Source organism: Baudoinia panamericana (genome assembly GCF_000338955.1).
Source record: "Baudoinia panamericana UAMH 10762 unplaced genomic scaffold BAUCOscaffold_3, whole genome shotgun sequence".
In the NCBI taxonomy this organism is placed as follows: Eukaryota; Fungi; Ascomycota; class Dothideomycetes; order Mycosphaerellales; family Teratosphaeriaceae; genus Baudoinia; species Baudoinia panamericana.
In genome coordinates this window covers 449,938-467,451 of record NW_006911259.1, presented here as the reverse complement: position 1 = coordinate 467,451, position 17,514 = coordinate 449,938, and the positions used below count along the sequence as shown (strand labels likewise).

At 55.9% G+C, this 17,514-nt stretch overlaps 8 protein-coding genes across 8 annotated transcripts; 4 read left to right on the top strand and 4 right to left on the bottom strand.

Moving 5' to 3' along the window:
• Positions 1 to 893: 893 nt before the first annotated feature.
• On the bottom strand, positions 894 to 2,681 carry BAUCODRAFT_380338 (glycosyltransferase family 2 protein). The gene is made up of 3 exons (XM_007675743.1): positions 2,402 to 2,681; positions 1,202 to 2,339; positions 894 to 1,149 (listed from the first exon to the last, which is right to left on the bottom strand). Exons 1-3 carry the CDS (start codon positions 2,434 to 2,436, stop codon positions 949 to 951), a joined length of 1,374 nt encoding a protein of 457 aa, XP_007673933.1. The 5' UTR covers positions 2,437 to 2,681; the 3' UTR covers positions 894 to 948.
• Positions 2,682 to 3,797: 1,116 nt separating this feature from the next.
• On the top strand, positions 3,798 to 4,459 carry BAUCODRAFT_380125 (uncharacterized protein). The gene has a single exon (XM_007675742.1). The coding sequence runs from the start codon at positions 3,991 to 3,993 to the stop codon at positions 4,330 to 4,332; it is 342 nt and encodes a 113-aa protein (XP_007673932.1). The 5' UTR covers positions 3,798 to 3,990; the 3' UTR covers positions 4,333 to 4,459.
• A 578-nt stretch (positions 4,460 to 5,037) lies between these two features.
• BAUCODRAFT_65355 (uncharacterized protein) lies at positions 5,038 to 5,819 on the bottom strand (the record flags this gene model as incomplete). Its single annotated transcript, XM_007675553.1, has 3 exons — positions 5,038 to 5,338; positions 5,394 to 5,478; positions 5,531 to 5,819. The coding sequence occupies 3 exons, from the start codon at positions 5,817 to 5,819 to the stop codon at positions 5,038 to 5,040; spliced, it is 675 nt and encodes a 224-aa protein (XP_007673743.1).
• Positions 5,820 to 6,015: 196 nt separating this feature from the next.
• Positions 6,016 to 8,115, top strand: BAUCODRAFT_120082 (uncharacterized protein; the record flags this gene model as incomplete). Its single annotated transcript, XM_007675741.1, has 1 exon — positions 6,016 to 8,115. One exon carries the CDS (start codon positions 6,016 to 6,018, stop codon positions 8,113 to 8,115), a length of 2,100 nt encoding a protein of 699 aa, XP_007673931.1.
• Positions 8,116 to 8,127: 12 nt separating this feature from the next.
• On the bottom strand, positions 8,128 to 9,015 carry BAUCODRAFT_64509 (uncharacterized protein; the record flags this gene model as incomplete). The annotated part of the gene is made up of 3 exons (XM_007675509.1): positions 8,128 to 8,425; positions 8,481 to 8,645; positions 8,699 to 9,015. The coding sequence occupies 3 exons, from the start codon at positions 9,013 to 9,015 to the stop codon at positions 8,128 to 8,130; spliced, it is 780 nt and encodes a 259-aa protein (XP_007673699.1).
• A 289-nt stretch (positions 9,016 to 9,304) lies between these two features.
• Positions 9,305 to 10,411, top strand: BAUCODRAFT_64587 (uncharacterized protein; the record flags this gene model as incomplete). Its single annotated transcript, XM_007675513.1, has 1 exon — positions 9,305 to 10,411. The coding sequence occupies one exon, from the start codon at positions 9,305 to 9,307 to the stop codon at positions 10,409 to 10,411; it is 1,107 nt and encodes a 368-aa protein (XP_007673703.1).
• A 172-nt stretch (positions 10,412 to 10,583) lies between these two features.
• Positions 10,584 to 12,755, bottom strand: BAUCODRAFT_58554 (uncharacterized protein; the record flags this gene model as incomplete). The annotated part of the gene is made up of 2 exons (XM_007675493.2): positions 10,584 to 10,671; positions 10,759 to 12,755. Coding segments are annotated over 2 exons (2,085 nt in total), but the record flags the coding sequence as incomplete, so codon positions are not given.
• Positions 12,756 to 13,388: 633 nt separating this feature from the next.
• Positions 13,389 to 14,310, top strand: BAUCODRAFT_65985 (uncharacterized protein; the record flags this gene model as incomplete). Its single annotated transcript, XM_007675592.1, has 4 exons — positions 13,389 to 13,409; positions 13,574 to 13,708; positions 13,768 to 13,871; positions 13,938 to 14,310. The coding sequence occupies 4 exons, from the start codon at positions 13,389 to 13,391 to the stop codon at positions 14,308 to 14,310; spliced, it is 633 nt and encodes a 210-aa protein (XP_007673782.1).
• Positions 14,311 to 17,514: the final 3,204 nt, after the last annotated feature.

Sequence of the window (17,514 nt, the reverse complement as noted above, 5' to 3'; positions counted from 1 at the left end):
CGAGCATGAGCACGGCCCCCTGTTGGCCCCATGATCCTTGCTTGGATTCGAATCCATCTGGACTTCAAGGATTGGGGTGCCCTCGGATTGTGTTCTGCACCCGGCTAGTAGCTCTTCTTTGTAGAGCGCGCGATCGAAGCCTTTCATCGATACGTTCCATCCTAGTGGTGCGGGCTCTTGTCCGGTGAATGGTCAGCCTAGGCCAAGGTCGCTGCATGCAATTAAGCGAGTCTTCACCCGCACGAGCACTACAGCAGCTAGGCTGGCATGCAGTGGCTTGCATCGGCGTAACGGGACCACGTAAACTTGTGTGCCGCACAACCCTACGCACAACCCGATTGAGAGCAGGATGCAGTAGCTGGCCTAGAAACCGTTGAGGAGGCGGCACAGTAATCTCAGCAATCCTCAAGGTGCGAGGGCACTTTCAGCTCTGCATCCATCACAATATTCAGAGTTTTCCGGCCCCATCGCTACAGGACGCTCCGGCACTGCAAGCAGGCGAAGTCGCACAGCATCAAGTACTTGCATGAAAGATGGTGTAAGGCCGTGAAGGGAGACGCAGGTACCAAGCCAGCCGTAACGTCAGGTGCACAATGTGATGATCTTGTCGGACCTTGAGAATCGAAACTCTGGTGAATCGAGGGTGCGACGTTATATAGTACAAACTCGCTCAAACGAGATGAAGCTCCAAGCCACCAAATCACCAAGCGCTATGATGTACGGCCGACCACATTGCAGGAGGACGGCGTACTCAAACTTTTTCATCGCGAACTGCAAAACACCGCCCATGTATTCTGGATGGACCAAACTTTTGGCGTGCAAAGCACACGCCGAGTAGCGGATGGTCCCTAGTCCCTCATCTACATTCACGAGCGCAGCGCCGGAGAAATGAAGTCGAAGTAGATGCCTGGGTATCAATGCGGAAGTAGAGAGTCGTTAGTCGTGAATTTAGGTCGTAAATGGAACGCCTTGTCCATGCATTCTCTGTGGGTCGTAAGCGGGCGGATCTTCGCCTCGTATTAAGATGGTCTCGGGTAGGTCGAACGATACAGATGCCCGACTGGGTGCCTGTGGCGAGTCGTACGGAGGTAGTGGGATCATGCGCATACGGTTGTCCGCATCTGCACCATCTCTGCTGCCCCAGGTTGTCTACCTGCCGTTAGCGAGACATTTCAAAGATTAACGGATACGGTGCACGTACTTCACTGAGGGTAACCAGACCCCAGAGCTTAATCGCACCGTGATAGTAGCCAAAGGCGACATACAAGGGATAGAAAAGAGTGGTAATGGGGTAGCGGATGAAGAGTCCCCATATTTTGACCGTTTTGCTGAAGACCAAGGTCCAGAGACATAGAGCAGCCAGCAATAGTATGCGGTGATCTTCTCTCCAGCCTTGTGATGCTTGGTACCATGAGTAGAAGATGAACACGTCGTAAGGCAGCGCCCATGCTGTGATTGTGGTTTGGAGCACAGCGTACGTGCTCCAAGGCTGTGTCCACCAATAGTGACGCTCAATGAACATGCTGGTGAGGTTGCTTCGCCAATTACTGCGGACCCATCGAAGACATTGCTTGAGGTACTTAGGGCCGTCTTCCAACGTTGTGTGAACCTCGGCTTCTTTGTGATACTGCATAGTAATCTGCCAACCATGAGAGTAAAGCCAGCGAGTGATAAAGTTGTCGTCATCTGCATTCAGCTGGTTCGTCTGCCACTCCTCATGGGTAAAGCCATGCGTGAAGGTCTCATCCTGGAGAATATCGGTACGGTAAGCGACGGTTCTTCCGGACAGGCACGGTAGACCACCATCAATATGCAAGCACGCCGAGCAATCGAAGTTGCGTCTTTCGAGGTAAGCAGCACCCAGGAAACTCCAAACACTCCAATACTTCGGCGTCTTCAACCTCTGCGAGGTCCCAACTCCGCCAATTCTGCGGTCCTCAAAGGGTGCGAGCATCCAACACAAGACCTTGGGTGGCCAAATAACGTCGTCATCGACAAAGACGGTGATTTTCGTCTTCACTTCAGGGATTGCCCTGCACATCTGTCTACGCTTGTTGGCCTCCCGGATGCTCACCACCCTGATCCGCTTTGCATCTATGGCGTATGCCAGCTTAGTCAGGGCGTCGACGTTGGCATCCACGGTAGATAGTATGAGCTCGAAGGGGTTGGTCTGCAAGGTGGTGCGGATCGTCGTCTCTAATTCCTCGCCACCAGTGGCAATGGTAACCAGGACGACGGTGGCATCATCTGAGAAGTAAGTTGGTTTTTCGGGGATTCGCCGCGGTCGATAGGTCCAGTGGGATATACAATTAACAATAAGGCGAACATAGCGGAACAACCTGCGGCTCTGCGTTAGCTCACGTGCGTACGCGGTAGAGTGCTCCTTCGCTGTCGAACGTACCAAACAACCACGGCAACGAAGAGCCAGGAAACCATGCTGATACCTGCCACCGAGAGAAAGCAGTGCGGAGATGGAGGCTACATAGAGCACTCGTGAGATTGAGTAGAAAGGGAATTGATCAGAGATACAGTGAAGTATAAGACCTAGCCATTGGCTTCCCTCGGCTGTCATGCAGGCGCTTAGTGTCCGGTCCACGCTCGTGCTCTGTTTGATTAGCATGACCACCGGCGTCCAGCAAGGTCATATGAGATCACCGAGCAAAGAATTGGAGCGTGCATAAGAGCTGCTCGAATTGGTGCAGTCGTGGCTGCAGAAAGCTATGGCTGGCGAGACCCCACTTTATCGTTTGGCTTGCGGTCTCGCCTATGCCAGGTGGAAAGTGGATGCGGGTAATATTCGCCCAGGCTAATAAGTGGTTTGTTGCACGCAGGTTTGCTGTCCAAAGATAGCGGCCGAGTGTTATTCCAGCGCCTGCAACGGCCAATACCTCTCGTGTGGCCGTGACGGGACCACTCCAGAGCTGCTATGGGTCAAACCGGGCGCCAAAAACACACGCTCAAATCTTGTTGGCTCCGGCGGCAAGCTGCTGCGAAACGTGAACCTGTGCTTATTCTGCGTTACCTCTTCTGGACTTCCAACCCCAGTCTTCCCTCTCGGCGTCCACTAGGCCCGTCCGAGACCTGGAGGAGCAGTACACGCGCCTTTCGCAGCGCTAGCTTATCGACGATGGGGACCGTTGGTCCTTGGCCGGTTTCTTCCACTACGGTTAATGACGACTTCCTCTAGCCCCAACGCTAAACAGACGAACCTACGCACGGGCCAAAGCTTCGCGCCATACCTACACGTTTTGCATGCAAATGACACAGACAGTAGAAGTCAGTGTAGCCTGTGATGGTAGCGTTTGATGAGCAGGACATGTGGTTGTACGGCCAGGACTACCGGTGAGTCTCGCTGTATGGCAATCGACCATTAGCGAACAAGGCTGCAAAGATGATGCGGGCCGCGTTACGTTCAGCCGAGATTCTGCAATGTCAACGCACCACGGGCCAACAGGACCCTGTGTGGGGTCATGGCGACTTCATGGCTTGCAGGATGCGGATAGTGCTTGTGAAAAGCTGCAAAGAGGGTTATCGGCTTCTTGATCGGACGATTGTGTGGCGAAGTCGTTCAATACGCGGCAACACTGTAGGCGAGGAGTGTTAGCCAAGATCAACCGCATCTAGCTGGAACGAGTGGCAATGAGGTTCTTGACGTCAAAGCTACAGCCTGCTTGCTGCAATCTTAGGGTAGGCCAGCCAGCGACAGCTCGGACGATGCTTGCATATGCACGTCTCTCGAAAGTCTGGGGTGAACACGTTGAACTGGCGTGCTCGATGATCGACCGGCACGGGTGGAAAGGGGATACGTCTCCCCGTCCTGCTTAATTACGCCTTCACGATGTACGATAACAACACAAGCTGACGCGGGAAGGGCTCGCTTGGGCCGAATCGCGATGGGTAAATTGCAACTGTAGCTCGGCTGGTCAATCTGCACCTAGCAAGTAAGAAGAAGGTGCGCACGATGGCAAAAGTTTTCCCTCGCGCCCGTGAATGCTTCGGCGATCGAAGCTCGAAACCGCCACAGGGAATAGTGACTGGCAACGGGCAGCGGTAGGGGAGCACATGCCGCGGCTGGGGATACGGCACGGCGTTGCACACTGCTGTCAGCTTTGGATTGGTATGTGTTGCCAAGCATACCTTCCCTATACTCCGTCACATCGTTGGTATTTGCGAATGCCTAACCAGTTTCACTTGTGTCAGATCGCCGTGACAGCCATGGTGTCGCGAAGCTCGGCCACGTCGAGTACCCATACTGGCAGCGACACGGTGCCGGCTCGCACAGCGTCATCCGCGTTTCGGCGCTGCAGGTACGCAAGCCATGCGCTTTTGTGATGTCCGGACATTGCGGGAAACGGCGGTAGCGTGGACATTGACGCGCTTCGCGCCTTCTCCACCTGGCAGTGCGCGGCCGGCCAGGAGCCTCTGTGCCGGAGACCGTCATGCTCGAGCGTTCGACAGCGGTGGTCGGTTCACGTAGTTCCGCCAAACTGATAGTGAGGTCGCGTCCGCGAAGTTGTACTGAGAAGGGTCAACAATGAACGCCAAGGTTACCGAAAGCGTACAGTAACAGGTCATGGCCTACACAAATGCATCTGTTATATCTATCAGCCCTAGAACATTGTATCCCGCAAGTCCTCCATCGGGAGTTTGCCAGTGTGGAGACTGTCGCTTCTTCCGGAAGGCACGCTCCGGATCTGCCAAGCCTTGAAGTGGAAAGAGGATCACAACCTGCCGCGGGTGTACTCGAAAGTAACAATGCATCGCTGATTCAGCATACAGCCGGTGCAGCACAGTCAAATCGGGACACGCCTGGTGCGGTTCGTGCTTCTGTACCACAATCAAGCGAACGATGAAAAGCTGAACAGTTCGCACGAGTATTCACAGCATTACATCGCGCTCGACGTACGATATCGACGCACAACCTCTCCGTCTCAGTCGTACACCGCTTTTCCGCATGGCCTCACTACCTCACTCCGTTGTCCGAGAGCCACTTCCGTATCGGGGTTGATAAATTGATCGAAAGAGGCAGTAGCACCTTTAGTGATGCTCGCCGTGTGCACCCCAATAGCCTACAATCTTCAGTCTACCGAGCATCTCGCCAAGACAGAAAAACCCCACAACCTCCGCCGTCACGACGCCGGCTGTCTGCAGAGTTGTTGTGTCGAAGTTCCGTAACCGCGTGAGGAAAGATTGCGGGTTGCTTGCTGCCTCTGTAGCGGCATTTTGTGCCGTGTTAGCGGCAGACGTCGCGGTCGAGGTTGTTCGGGACATGAGGGATGACGGGTTGCGGATCGCATTCTGTACCGGCGTAAGGTACGAGTTGATGGTTTGCATGGTTCTGCGATTGGTCAGTGGACAAGCTACACGGCATTCGAGCATCTTGCATAGCGTACGGTGGGTACATGTTCCGTCCTTGAATCATGAGCCTTCCGAGCTCGCCGGCGACGCGCATGTAGTACATGGTAGGAGGGTAGAGGCCTTCGGGTGACGTTAGCCCCAGGTAGTAGAAGTCCTCTCATATGCGCCTTACTTTGCACGAAGTTCATTGCCTGCCCAATGCGGCCAGTACTGGCAGAGGCAGCCTCGCTAGCGCTCGTTGCTGCACTGCTGACAGCGTTACCGGCGGAGCTTGTGACTCTTGAGAGACCTTGCTGTGCCTTTCCGGCGGCCTGAGACGCAGTCTCCTTCGCTTTCGCTGCGGTAGAGGATGCGGTAGAAGATGCGGTACTGGCGACTTGAGACGTGGTAGACTCTGCTCGTCTTTGGACGCTCCATCGCAGCTGCTTCAGCGCCGTCCGAGGTACGAGACGCGCAGACATCGTGGAAAGCTGCTATGACTGGCAGATGAGGTCTCAATGGCTTACTACTGTAGCTCCTCAAAGATTCTCAGGAGCAGCAGCTGGCAAACTTCGGAAACCGGCCGCAGCGGGAATATCCGACGGCCTAACCTCCTCTAACCGGTGCCATCAAAACTTTTGGGCCGTGCGCATTTTCGACTCGTTTCTCACTGCTATAATGGATCCGCTGAAGCTTTTATCGAGGGCGACGAAGCCGTCGAAAAGCAGATTGCCAGCAGGGTTGTCGAATTCTCCCTCACAGGGTGCGCAGGCTTCTAAGGACGTCAACCCGAGAAAACGCAAACGTGGCGAAGGCGTTACCGACGGAAGCAATGATAATGTGTTCGGTCTTGAGTTCTTCCATCACAATGCAGCCGGTGCTTCGCAACCATTCCGGAACGCGTCACGTCAATCCAAGGTTTCGCAAGACGGAAGCGAAGGCCTAGCAGCGAAACCCGAGACGGCGCTATCAGCTGAATTGCCCAACTCGACAACTCTCGACGGAGAAGCCAAAGCTGTACTCAATCGGCACAAAGTCAAGATCACGTGGCTGAACCCGGGCGTACTTTCTCAGAAGGACAGTCGAAACTGCAGCGCGAAGCGAAAGCCTGCTAAGCCAGCTTTGTATCCACATCCTCTGCACTCAATTGGTGACTTGCAGCCTCGCTTCGATATATCCAGAAAACTCGCATCCAACCTTGATGAGCAGGGTTATGTCGCGCCAACAGAGGTGCAGCTCGCAACCCTGCCGCTCCTGCTTGACCGGACAGACTCCTTCTTACCAAGATCCCTGGACGCCACAGAATCCGGACCGTACGGCCTTGATATGCTTACAGTAGCGCCCACCGGTAGCGGCAAGACGCTGGCATTTCTCGTACCACTGGTACACAAAGCTCGCCATCAGCGGCGAACCAAGGTGGTAGGCGACAACGGCCAAGCCAAGGCGATTATACTAGCACCCACCAAGGAGCTTGTGTCCCAGATTGTGAACGAGGGACGCAAGCTTACGCAAGGTACAGGAGTCAGGGTTGTTCAGCTGCGCAAAGGTATGCGTCTAATTGCGCGTAACGACAGTGACCGTGGGACTGTCGCCGCTGCCGCGGATGCGCCAAGTTCAGGGGTCCGCACAATTGTGAGGGCAGATATACTAGTTAGCACGCCCGGTTTGCTACACGCTATGCTCCGCGACGATGAAATATCATCGGCGGACTTAGTCAATGTTAGCAGTCTGATACTGGACGAGGCAGATGTTCTTCTCGATCCTCTGTTTCGCGAACAGACCCTTTCTACATGGGACAATCTCAACAATCCGGAGCTGAGAGTAAGCCTCTGGTCCGCGACCATGGGAAGCAACATTGAGGAGCTCACAAGGTCAACGCTCGAACGACGGCTGAAACGGCTGCGGGAGCAGCACGGCTTGCAGGTGGAAGAAGCACCCTTGATCCGAGTGGTAGTTGGTCTCAAGGACTCAGCTGTGTCAAACGTGCAGCACCGGCTCGTGTATGCAGCCACAGAGCAAGGTAAGCTCATGGCTTTGCGTCAACTCCTACACCCAACTTCAACATCAAAAGACATTGGTCCATCACTCTTACCGCCGTTTCTGGTTTTCACGCAAACCATAGAGCGTGCCATCGCCCTGCACTCCGAGTTGCTGTACGACATACCTGCAGAAGCCGGCGGCATCAGCCGCATCGCTGTATTGCATGCGGATCTCTCCGACACTGCTCGAGACAGTGTCATGACGCGCTTCCGGAAAGGCGAAATCTGGGTTCTGATCACTACTGACCTGCTCTCTCGTGGCGTTGACTTTCGCGGCGTCAACGGTGTCGTGAACTACGATATACCAACTTCAAGCGCGGCCTACGTTCACCGTGTTGGTCGTACCGGACGTGCTGGGCGGGTAGGTGGGGTGGCTGTAACTCTATACAGCAGGGAAGACATGCCGTACATGAAGCATGTAGCGAACGTTGTCGCTATAGCCCAAAAGCAGCAAGTCAGAGCGGATGGCGGCGTTGACAATCAGCAGTGGTTGCTCGATACGCTTCCCAAGCTCAGCAAGCAAGAGAAGGAGAAGTTCAAGAAGGGTGGCATCGAGTCGAGAACGGCGCGTGGCAAGGACGCTGACCCGAAGAGTGCTCGAAGGGCGCGCATCAGCTCGAAATCGGGCTACGTGCGGCGCGCGGAGAACAATCGGCGGAGCGCCATCATTGGTAACAGGCAAAGAGCGCCGCTCACCGTTGACGGTGGTGACGAGATCGACTTCGTGGGGTTTGACTGAACCTAGGTGCCGCTATTGCAAGTTGACGAACAGTCCACCATCGACCAGTAATTGCGCGCCAGTCACATACTCGCTAAGGTCGCTCGCCAAGAACACCGCTGGACCAGCAAGATCTTGCGTCTTGCCCAAGCGACCGAGCGGTATCCGGCCTTCCATGTATTTCTGCTTATCCGGGTCTGCCAGGTCTTCGTCGTTAAGCTGTGTTCGGATTGTGCCCGGCAGCAAAGCGTTGCAACGGATGCCATATTTGCCAAGAGCACATGCTGTGCTTTGCATAAGCGACAATACGCCGGCCTTGGTGGGTGTATAACTGGATGTGATCAGTAGATGACGTCTGACGGAAGGATGGCTCCCGCCGTGCTTACTGCGTCTGGCCTGCACCACCAACAAGCGCAGAGATGGAAGATATGCCGATGATACTGCCTCCCGATGGCTCCTGTCTCGCCATCTGTTGTGCAGCAGCTTGTACCGCGAAGAAGGCGCCGTTAAGGTTGGTGGAGATGGTGAGGTTCACGAGGTCAGGAGACATCCTACGCTTCCATCAATCCTCAACCCTTCCTCTCCACTGCTTCTCTTCACTCACGTCAGGAAGTCAGCGAACTGGCATACTCCCGCATTGCTCACAAAGATATCCAGCCTTCCTCCAAACGAGTCGACCGCTTTCTTTACAAGCTCTTGTCCCGTTTCCGGGTTTGAGATGTCTCCAGGCACGCCGACCAACCTCGCATCTTTCCCTGCTTCTTCTTGCAGAGCCTTATACTGGGATGCTGACTTGTCATCTGGGAAGTAGTTTACAGCCACACCCGCGCCTTGTCTGATGTACTCCAGTGCTATTGCGCGTCCGATGCCGGTCACGGCGCCAGTGATTGCTGCTACTTTGCCATCGAGCAGCTTAGCCATGATCGCTTGGGCTGTAGAATGGAACGAGCAGTCGAGATGCTGATCGCCCGTGAAAGGAACAGCGCGCTCTTACGCGCACCTGGCTGGTCATCTCGTCGGGTATGGCATTACAACCTACAAGGTCTTTCTTCGGTCCAGTGGTCATGAAGTGGGCTTAGTGGGGCCTGCAGCTCACTCGGCCAGAGATGCACCGAACTGCCGTGTCGCCTGCAACACGCAATTGAGAGCTCAGGAAGCACTGTCCTCGCTATGGCGTAGTGTACTCTACTGACAGGCCAAGACATGTCCGATGCCACCCCGATCCATCATAGACAGCCACATTCACCTCTGGCCGCCCGAAACAAGCAATGATGCCGGACACGCCTGGATGACACCCGGCCATATCCTCGCCAAGCCACATCTACCGCAAGACTACCACGCCGTCACCGACAAAGCACGGTCTGCCGACTCTGAGGGCTCCGAAGTCAGTGGCGTCGTCTACATTGAAACAGACGTCCGCTATGACACTCCCAATAACACGGACATTGCCACCTGGGCTCGCGGGCCCTTAGACGAGATCTCCTTCCTCCGCTCCATCGTCGAAGGCAACTACGGACCCCGCGATGCCAGCACACTCCTCGCCCTTGTTCCATGGGTACCAATGGACCAGCCCACCCCAGTCCTTGAAGGCTACCTCCGCCTAGCCGAAGACCGCGCAGGCCCACACACATGGCAACGTACCCGCGGTTTCCGCTTCCTCCTGCAATCCATCACCCCCCAGTCATCCTTCGAAGCGCTCGTACTAAGCCCAACCTTCATCTCCAACCTGCAACTCCTCGGCCGCCGGGGCCTCTCCTTCGATGTAGGCGTCGACCAGCATTCGGGCGGGACGTGGCAACTACAGATCATGGCGAAAGCGATGCATTTGGCCCATTCCGACGTTCTCGACGAGAAGGACAGGGTTAGGTTCATACTCAACCACCTATGCAAGCCGAAATTCGACGATGAGGTCCTCCCTCAGAACCGTGCTGACTCCAGAAGCGACTTCGATGCTTGGTGCGACGCCATCTCCTCGATGGCAGCCTGCTCAAACACATACATGAAGCTATCCGGTGCGTTCAGCGAACTGCCTCAACCCATTGGCTCGGCGAAGGAGGTGGCGACGGCCATGAAGCCTTGGCTAGCGCACGTACTGGAGTGCTTCGGGCCCAAGAGGGTGATGTTTGGCAGCGACTGGCCCGTTTGTAACGTCGGTGGACCTCAAGGAGAAAGTAGCTGGGTGGCTTGGAAGGACGTGGTCAAGGCTATGTTGAACAATGCGGCGTACGGGTTGAGTGAAGAGGAGAAGGAGTGGATCTGGTGGAGGACGGCTGCGGAGGCTTATCGCATTGAGTTGGGCACTGCGACACCAACATAGCTCGGTTGGCTCGAGCGACCGCCTTTCGCCGCTTGAAGCAGCTCTCGCGTATCTTTCCACCGTACTGATAGAGAAGGCTCTGTGTCCATAGCGGTCAAACTTCCTACCTTCTCACTCCCACCGATGCGTGGAGCCTAAGCCGTGGCCGGCCCATCAACCCGCCCACTTCACCTCAACCCTCCGCCTCAATCTCATAACTATTACTCTTATGCTTCGGCAGGAACTTGAAATCCTTATGCGCCGGTCCGAGGAACATCTCACTAACAAACATCCGAGCAAAGTCAGCAGAATATCCAACCATCACCCCCACACAACTCCGCCTTTGTCTCAGGAACATGGAAACGTACCTGATCTTCACCCAATCCCGATAATCCCCACTACAAAGCAACGTCTCCAACTCGTTCCTGCCCCGAAACGCGGGCGGCCGATCGCCAAACCGCGGCGGCAAATACTCCAGCAAACCCACGGGCACATACCGACACCCGAAACTCAACCACTCCAGCAAAAACCTGCGCGTGATCCCCACGCCAATCTCGTCGCTGCCCCAATACCCCAAACCATTGCGCACGAACTGCTGCACGTACCCCAACCGCTCCGCGGCGCTCTTGTCGAGGTACTGCCCCGCGGCAATCTCCTCGAAGATCCACGGTTTGATCAGGGCGCCGCGGGCGATCATGCAGGAGTCCACCCCCGCCTCCGCGATGTGGGTGGAGTAGTCGAGGTGGGAGAGGATGTCGCCGTTGCCGCAGAAGAAGGGTAAGCCACTCCCCGTGCCTGTGCCTGTGCCTGAGGCGGTGGGAGCGAGGTCGCGGGCGTCGGGTTCGCGGATTGTATCCGCCACGCTATTCCGTTCCGCTTTCAAGTTTTTGACGAGACTGGCGCAAGAAGCGATGTACCCCCAATCCGCACTCCGGGTATACCGCTGCTGTTTACTGCGACCGTGTAACGTGATCGCCGCCACGCCCGCGGGCCCTTCTCCGTACTCCTTCGCTTCCGGTCCACCCAATACCAATCTCTGGACTAACTTCTCAGCCGTCGGTTGTTTATCTCGTGTACCCATGCGGATCTTGACGGTGATGGGTACCTCTCCACTCACGGCGTTCATGCCGCGGAGAGTCTTTTCCAGTTTGGCGGGGGTGTCTAGGAGTGCGGAACCGGCGCCTTGGCGACAGACGAGGTCGATTGGACATCCGCTGTTCAAATCGATCGCCCGCAGACTCGGACACAGAGCTGTCAAAACCTCGGTAGTCTTGAGAGCAAGCCAAGGTTTGTTCGCCGCGATTTGAGCCCCAAACTTCAGATCCTTGCTGTTATCATACCCATACTCATCCACTACGTTCGTCGGATGGTAAGCCGGCGGCGCCATCTCACTCTCACACGCCTTCATCAACGCCCACTCCCCCTTGTCCCCCTGGATCAGCGGCAAACCCATGGCCATCTCGGACCAAGTTATCTGCGCTCCTAGGCTGACGCAGAGACGGCGGAAGGGGAGGTTGCCTTGGGTGGTTAGGGGCGCGAGGACGGGGGTCTCGGGGCCGTAGTGGAGACGGCGTTTTTCCGAGGCGCGGAGGGGCGGGGAGACGAAGCGGGCGCGGTGGTCGTGGATGCCATTCGTGGTGTTGAAAGGACCGTCTTCGGCTTCTATATGGTCGTGCTCGATGGTCACCTTTTTGCCGTTGGTCGGATCAAGGTTCTGGGTATTGAGCCAGTGCATATACTTATCCGACTTCGGGGTGGGAAACTTTTTCTTGCGGAGTTGAATCTTGTCGACATGACTGACCACATTAACCACGCCCACCCCACCACCATCCTCCTCCTCCTCATCCCCACCACCAGCAGCATGACCATTGACCTGCTTGTCATCAAACCCCACCTGCACCAACTCCCTCCTCCCGTCCAACCCCTCCACCTCCCTCGAATGACTCCCCGCAAACCTACACCGCCACCCGGCCGGACACTTGCCCTTCCCCTCCAACTGCGGACACACCCCGCCAAACGTCTCCAGATCCGCCCGTTTGCCTTCGCGCAAGTACTTGCGGATGTCGTGCTCGTACCGACATTTCTCCCCGTACGCGCACGTGATGGGGGAGAACTCGGAGGCGTGGGTGCGGGATTTGCAGAGTTGGATGGCGTCGCGCGAGCTGCCGAATGAGCGGTTGTGGTTCTGTCCGCCTTTGGCTTTGAGGCCACCGCGGCCGCCGACGGGTTGCTGTTGGTGGTGGTTGTGCTTGCCTGCTTCTGCGGCGTCGTCGTCGTCGTTTCCGTTTTCGATTGCGTCGGGTCGTGCGGTTTTGGAAAGGTCGATCAGGTACTCCTTCTTGATCGGGGCGACACCTTTCACTCGGCCCGGTTGGTTGGGAGTAGGTGTGGCTTCGGTGGCAGTCAATGCGGTCTCGTGATCGAGCTTTCGTCTCTTAGGCGCCGACTCCTCTACATCGCCGTTGCTCGTTGCTGCCTCGCCGTGGCGTTCGATCTTCTCCGCTTTGGTCGTTGCTGAGTCGCCGGGAAGGATGTCCAATTGTGGGTTGACTTCTATGGTGGTGTTGTTGGCAGTCGCGGGCTGGAGTGGTGCACCGTCCACCGGGTTCTGTACCATTTCCTCCATGTTTGTTGACGGTGTTGCTCGTGTCGCGTCCAATGGCTGCACCTTCCGCTCCTCGAGCTGTGACAGCCACACGAATTTCACTCGTGCTTCACCCCCACCCCACCATCAGCCCAAGCCACAGTGACGTAGATTGGGGACGAGTTGGCAGGCACAGCCGCTACCGCCGTCTCAGGAACACGTTTTGCTCCCCGAACAATAACGACAACCTTTCCAACATCACCTCCTCATTCTTCGTCACCTCATACACATTTCAGAGCGAGTCGTTCTTGGAAGTGCAAGAGGAGATCAGCCCACCTAACCATCACCACCACCACCACCACCACCACCACCATCATCACCGGCGTCCTGCGGAAGAGCAGGTAACCACCCATCATGACGCTCTACTACTCCCTCGTAAGTACTAAGAGTAGCCATCTTTATCAGAACACCCCCCCTCCCCATACCCCCGTCCAAGTACAAGCAACCGCTACGATGCCCAGCTTGATCTACACCCCCGTACAGCATTCCAAGCACACACTGAGTGTATATCACATGACTAACAGAAGCTGCGGTCGTAGGTATTCGCCCTGCTGGTCTTCGAAATGGCCGTCTTCATGTCCCTCATCATCCCCCTGCCCTTCAGCTGGAAGCGCAAGCTCTTCACCTTCATCTCCGAGAGTCCACTGGTGGCTAAGCTGCAATATGGGTTACGAGTAAGTCTGACCACTCAGTAAGACCCATAATGAAGTCATATTGATGAATGCCGGTTTAGATCACATTTATTTTCATCCTCATTCTTTTCGTCGACAGCGTCAACCGCGTCTACCGCGTGCAAGTCGAGCTGTCCATGGCCAAGCAGCAGAGCGGAGCTGCCGCGTAAGTCCAACTCATCCCCAAGCAAACGTGTCCACTTCCATCTAACACCATATGGTATGATTACAGCGCCGTAGCAGGCAGCGAACGCATGGAAGTGCAAGCCCGCAAATTCTACTCCCAACGCAACATGTACCTCTGCGGCTTCACCCTCTTCCTCTCCCTCATCCTCAACCGCACCTACGTCATGATCCTCGACGTCTTGCGCCTGGAGGAGGAGGTCAAGCGGCTCAAGGGCGACAAGCCGGCCAACGACAAGGCGCAGAGTAAGCTGGGCGAGGCGGGCGAGATGGGCGAGATTGGCCGCTTGAGGGAGGAGTTGAAGAAGCGGGATAAGGATATCGAGGTGCTCAAGAGTCAGAGTAAGGGGTTGAGCGATGAGTATCAGCGGTTGGGCGATCAGTTCCATGTGAGTGACGGCACGCCCAAGAAGAATGTGTAAGGGGGAACATTACCCCAGGGTGGGTATGAGAGTGGAGTGGCAGGGCTAAGGGAGCATCAGTGGGATGTTATGGAAGTGTCCTGAAAGCGGGATGCATGGCTGGAGAACGATCGCTTCGAGGAGCCTAGAAGCATAAGAGGTTGACACGACCGGGCGGGCACGGCGCGGAGCCTGGTGTAACGTGGCCGACGAGGTGCATGAAACTTCACCTACCATTATGAGATAAGAATGTATCAAATCATGCCAAGGCCGACTCATTCCCATCATCTGAAACATACAACCATGCCGAAGTCATCGTGCTCGTTAAAGCTAGTATCTATATCTACGTAACCCATACTTTTGCCTCGTTCGCCCAACTACAGTGCAATTACGGTCGTAGATCTCTCTTTTCGATGAGGTCGGCTCAACGACGGACGAGAAGCGAAGTCATATACCCATCCTCCCCACCATCACTACAACGCTTTCAGTTACCAAGCCGTGCTACTCCACCCGGAGCCCGTACCCTTGACGCTAGTGCTCGTCACACTGGAAGACGCCGCCGAAGTGATTGTCGGACTTACAAACGCCGACCTTGTGATGGTTGTGCTGCTGCTGCTCCCCCCGCCGCCACCGTACCCCCAAACTGACTGACTACTCGTCGCGGTTACTGTCGTGCTGGTGCCGCAGGTGGAGGGCGTGGCTGTGATCGTGGAGATGGAGGTTAGCGTGGAGACTGAGGTGGCGGTGGAGATGGAAGTCAGGGTCGTCGTAGACTGCAGCGCGCTGCCTCCGATGGTTGTGGTGATGTAGGAAGTCTGTGTCGTCGTTGACGCGCTTGTACTGCCGCCGACAACAGTTGTGGTGATGTAGGACGTCTCAGTCTCGGTTTCGGTTGCGGTTGCGGTTGCGGTTGCGGTTGTGGTGGTGTTACCGCCGCTGATGGTTGTGGTCACGTAGGCTGTTTGGGTTGCGCCGACGGCGAGGGTGGTTGTTACGTAGGAGGTCTGGGTTTGTGTTGCACCTTCAGGGAGTCAGCGGTTTTGCGTGAGAATCGGATGGAAATGAGGTGGAATGGAAAGGCTTACCTGACGCGCTGCCGGAAACGGTGCTGTACTGTGTAATCGTCGCACAGACGGTACTAACTCCACCGCTCGCCGACTCAGTCACCGTCGAAAAAGCCGTGGCAGTGGATGTGGCGAACACCGTCGTCGGCGAAGGACTTGCCGAGCAATTGGCTGAGCCGTAAGAGGTCACAATCGTGGTAACCCCGGTGCTACCGGAAGCCGTGCTGACAACCGTGCTGTACGAAGTTGCCGTCGTTGTGGCGTAGACCGTAGACAGCAGGGTGCTGGCGGAGCAGGTACCGGAGTTGATGGGTCCCACTGACGGCGAAGTGACGCACGTGGTTACCGGAGCGGTGACGGTTATGGTGTTTGTTGCTGAGACGTTGGCGAAGACGGTGCTGGTGCTGTACGCTGTGATTGTTGTGGAAGCGGCGGAGGCGGTGAGAGTGGAAATGGAGGTGTAAGTTAACGTTGACGTTTCAGTTGAGGTGGGGCCTGAGACGGTGGAGGGTGTGCAGCTTGGGGTGAGAAGGGAGGTGAAGTTGTACCCTGGGACGGAAATTGTGCGGGTTGATGCAGTGCAGGATGCTGCGGAGATGCTGATAATGGTGTAACCAGGCGCTGTCGAGACAATGGTGGTGGTCGCTCCAGCCGCGGTGGAGATACTCGTGACCGTAGCTCCTGGCGCAGTCGAGACGCTCGTTATGGTGACTCCAGATGCTGTCAACACGCTCGTCTCCGTGACCGTCCTGGTCTCGATAGGGCCGACGCTCGGACATGTCGTAGACGCCGTGGAGTAGGCAGTGATCGTGGTGAGACCGCCAGACGTGCATGGAGATGTCACGGTTTGTACGCCTGTCGCAGTCACCGTCAATGTCGAAACAGAGTAGCTGTTTGCTGAGAAGGTGGATACAGCTGTACAAGAGCCGGAGAGGCTGACGGTGCTCGTCTCGGTAGCGTATTGTGTTGCGAATACGGTCGAGACAGAACCGCTTTCAGTAATCGTGCTGACGAACTGCACAACGCTGGTGGTGACAATCGTCGAAGCCGGCGCGGTGATAGTGGACGTTGAGTAGACTGTCGTGCCCGGAAGCTGCTCAGTGGTGAAAACCGTGGTAGGAGCTTCGAATTCCTGCAAAACGTTGATCAGCTTGCGCCGTGCCAACGCACGCTTGGAGAGCTCCAGACTTACCGTCGTTGTAGACGTGAATGCCGAAGTCAGTGTACTGGTCTGGGTCACTACTGTAGCTAGATCGTGGTCAGCGGAAGCTCGGGGACCAGCGAAAGGGATCCAGGAGCGTGCAAAGACGCAGCTCATAGGCTAGAAGCACTCGGATATAGTATGAACTTACCAGGCAGCGTGACAGTGGAAGTGGCAGTGGTCGTCACCTGCTCGGTTGACGTCGCGGTCGAAGTGACCGTCTGTGTCACTGAAGTTATCTCCTGTTCGATAGAGGTCGCTGTCACCGTGGTTGCTGGCAACGTAGAGTAGATTGTGGTGGACTCCTGCTCCACAGCTGTGCTGGTCACAGTAGTTGCCGCCAAAGTCGAGAAGATCGTCGTAGTTTCTATCTCTTGCGTCGCGACTGTGGTAGTCACAGTAGTACCCGGCAAGGTGGAGAAGATTGTTGCGGTTGAAGTCGTCCCGGGTATGGTAGAGTAGATGGTGGTAGCGCTCGTTTCCTGTTCTACCGAAGTAGACGTCACAGTAGTGCCTGGCAGTGTGGAGAAAATGGTGATTGCGCTTGTTTCTTGCTCAATATACGTAGACGTTACGGTCGTGCCTGGTAGAGTTGAATAGACGGTTATGGAACTCGTTTCTTGCTCCACGGCGGTAGAAGTTACGGTAGTAGCCGGCAACGTTGAGTAAACGGTCGTCGAGCTCACTTGTTGCTCAGTGGACGTGGTTGTGAAAGTGGTTGCCGGCAAAGTGGAGTAAATGAAGACGGAGCTTGTCTCTTGCTCGACCGAAGTAGACGTCACAGTGGTGGCGGGCAACGTCTCGAACACAGTTGTCGAGCTGACTTCTTGCGCCGTAGATGTCACGGTGGTCGTAATACCTGGGCCAGGTCAGTATCGAGCTCATGAATCTTGCTTTACCATGCTAACTTACCCGGCAATGTGACGGTAGTAAGGCTGGTCTGCGTGGTATTGTATCCGC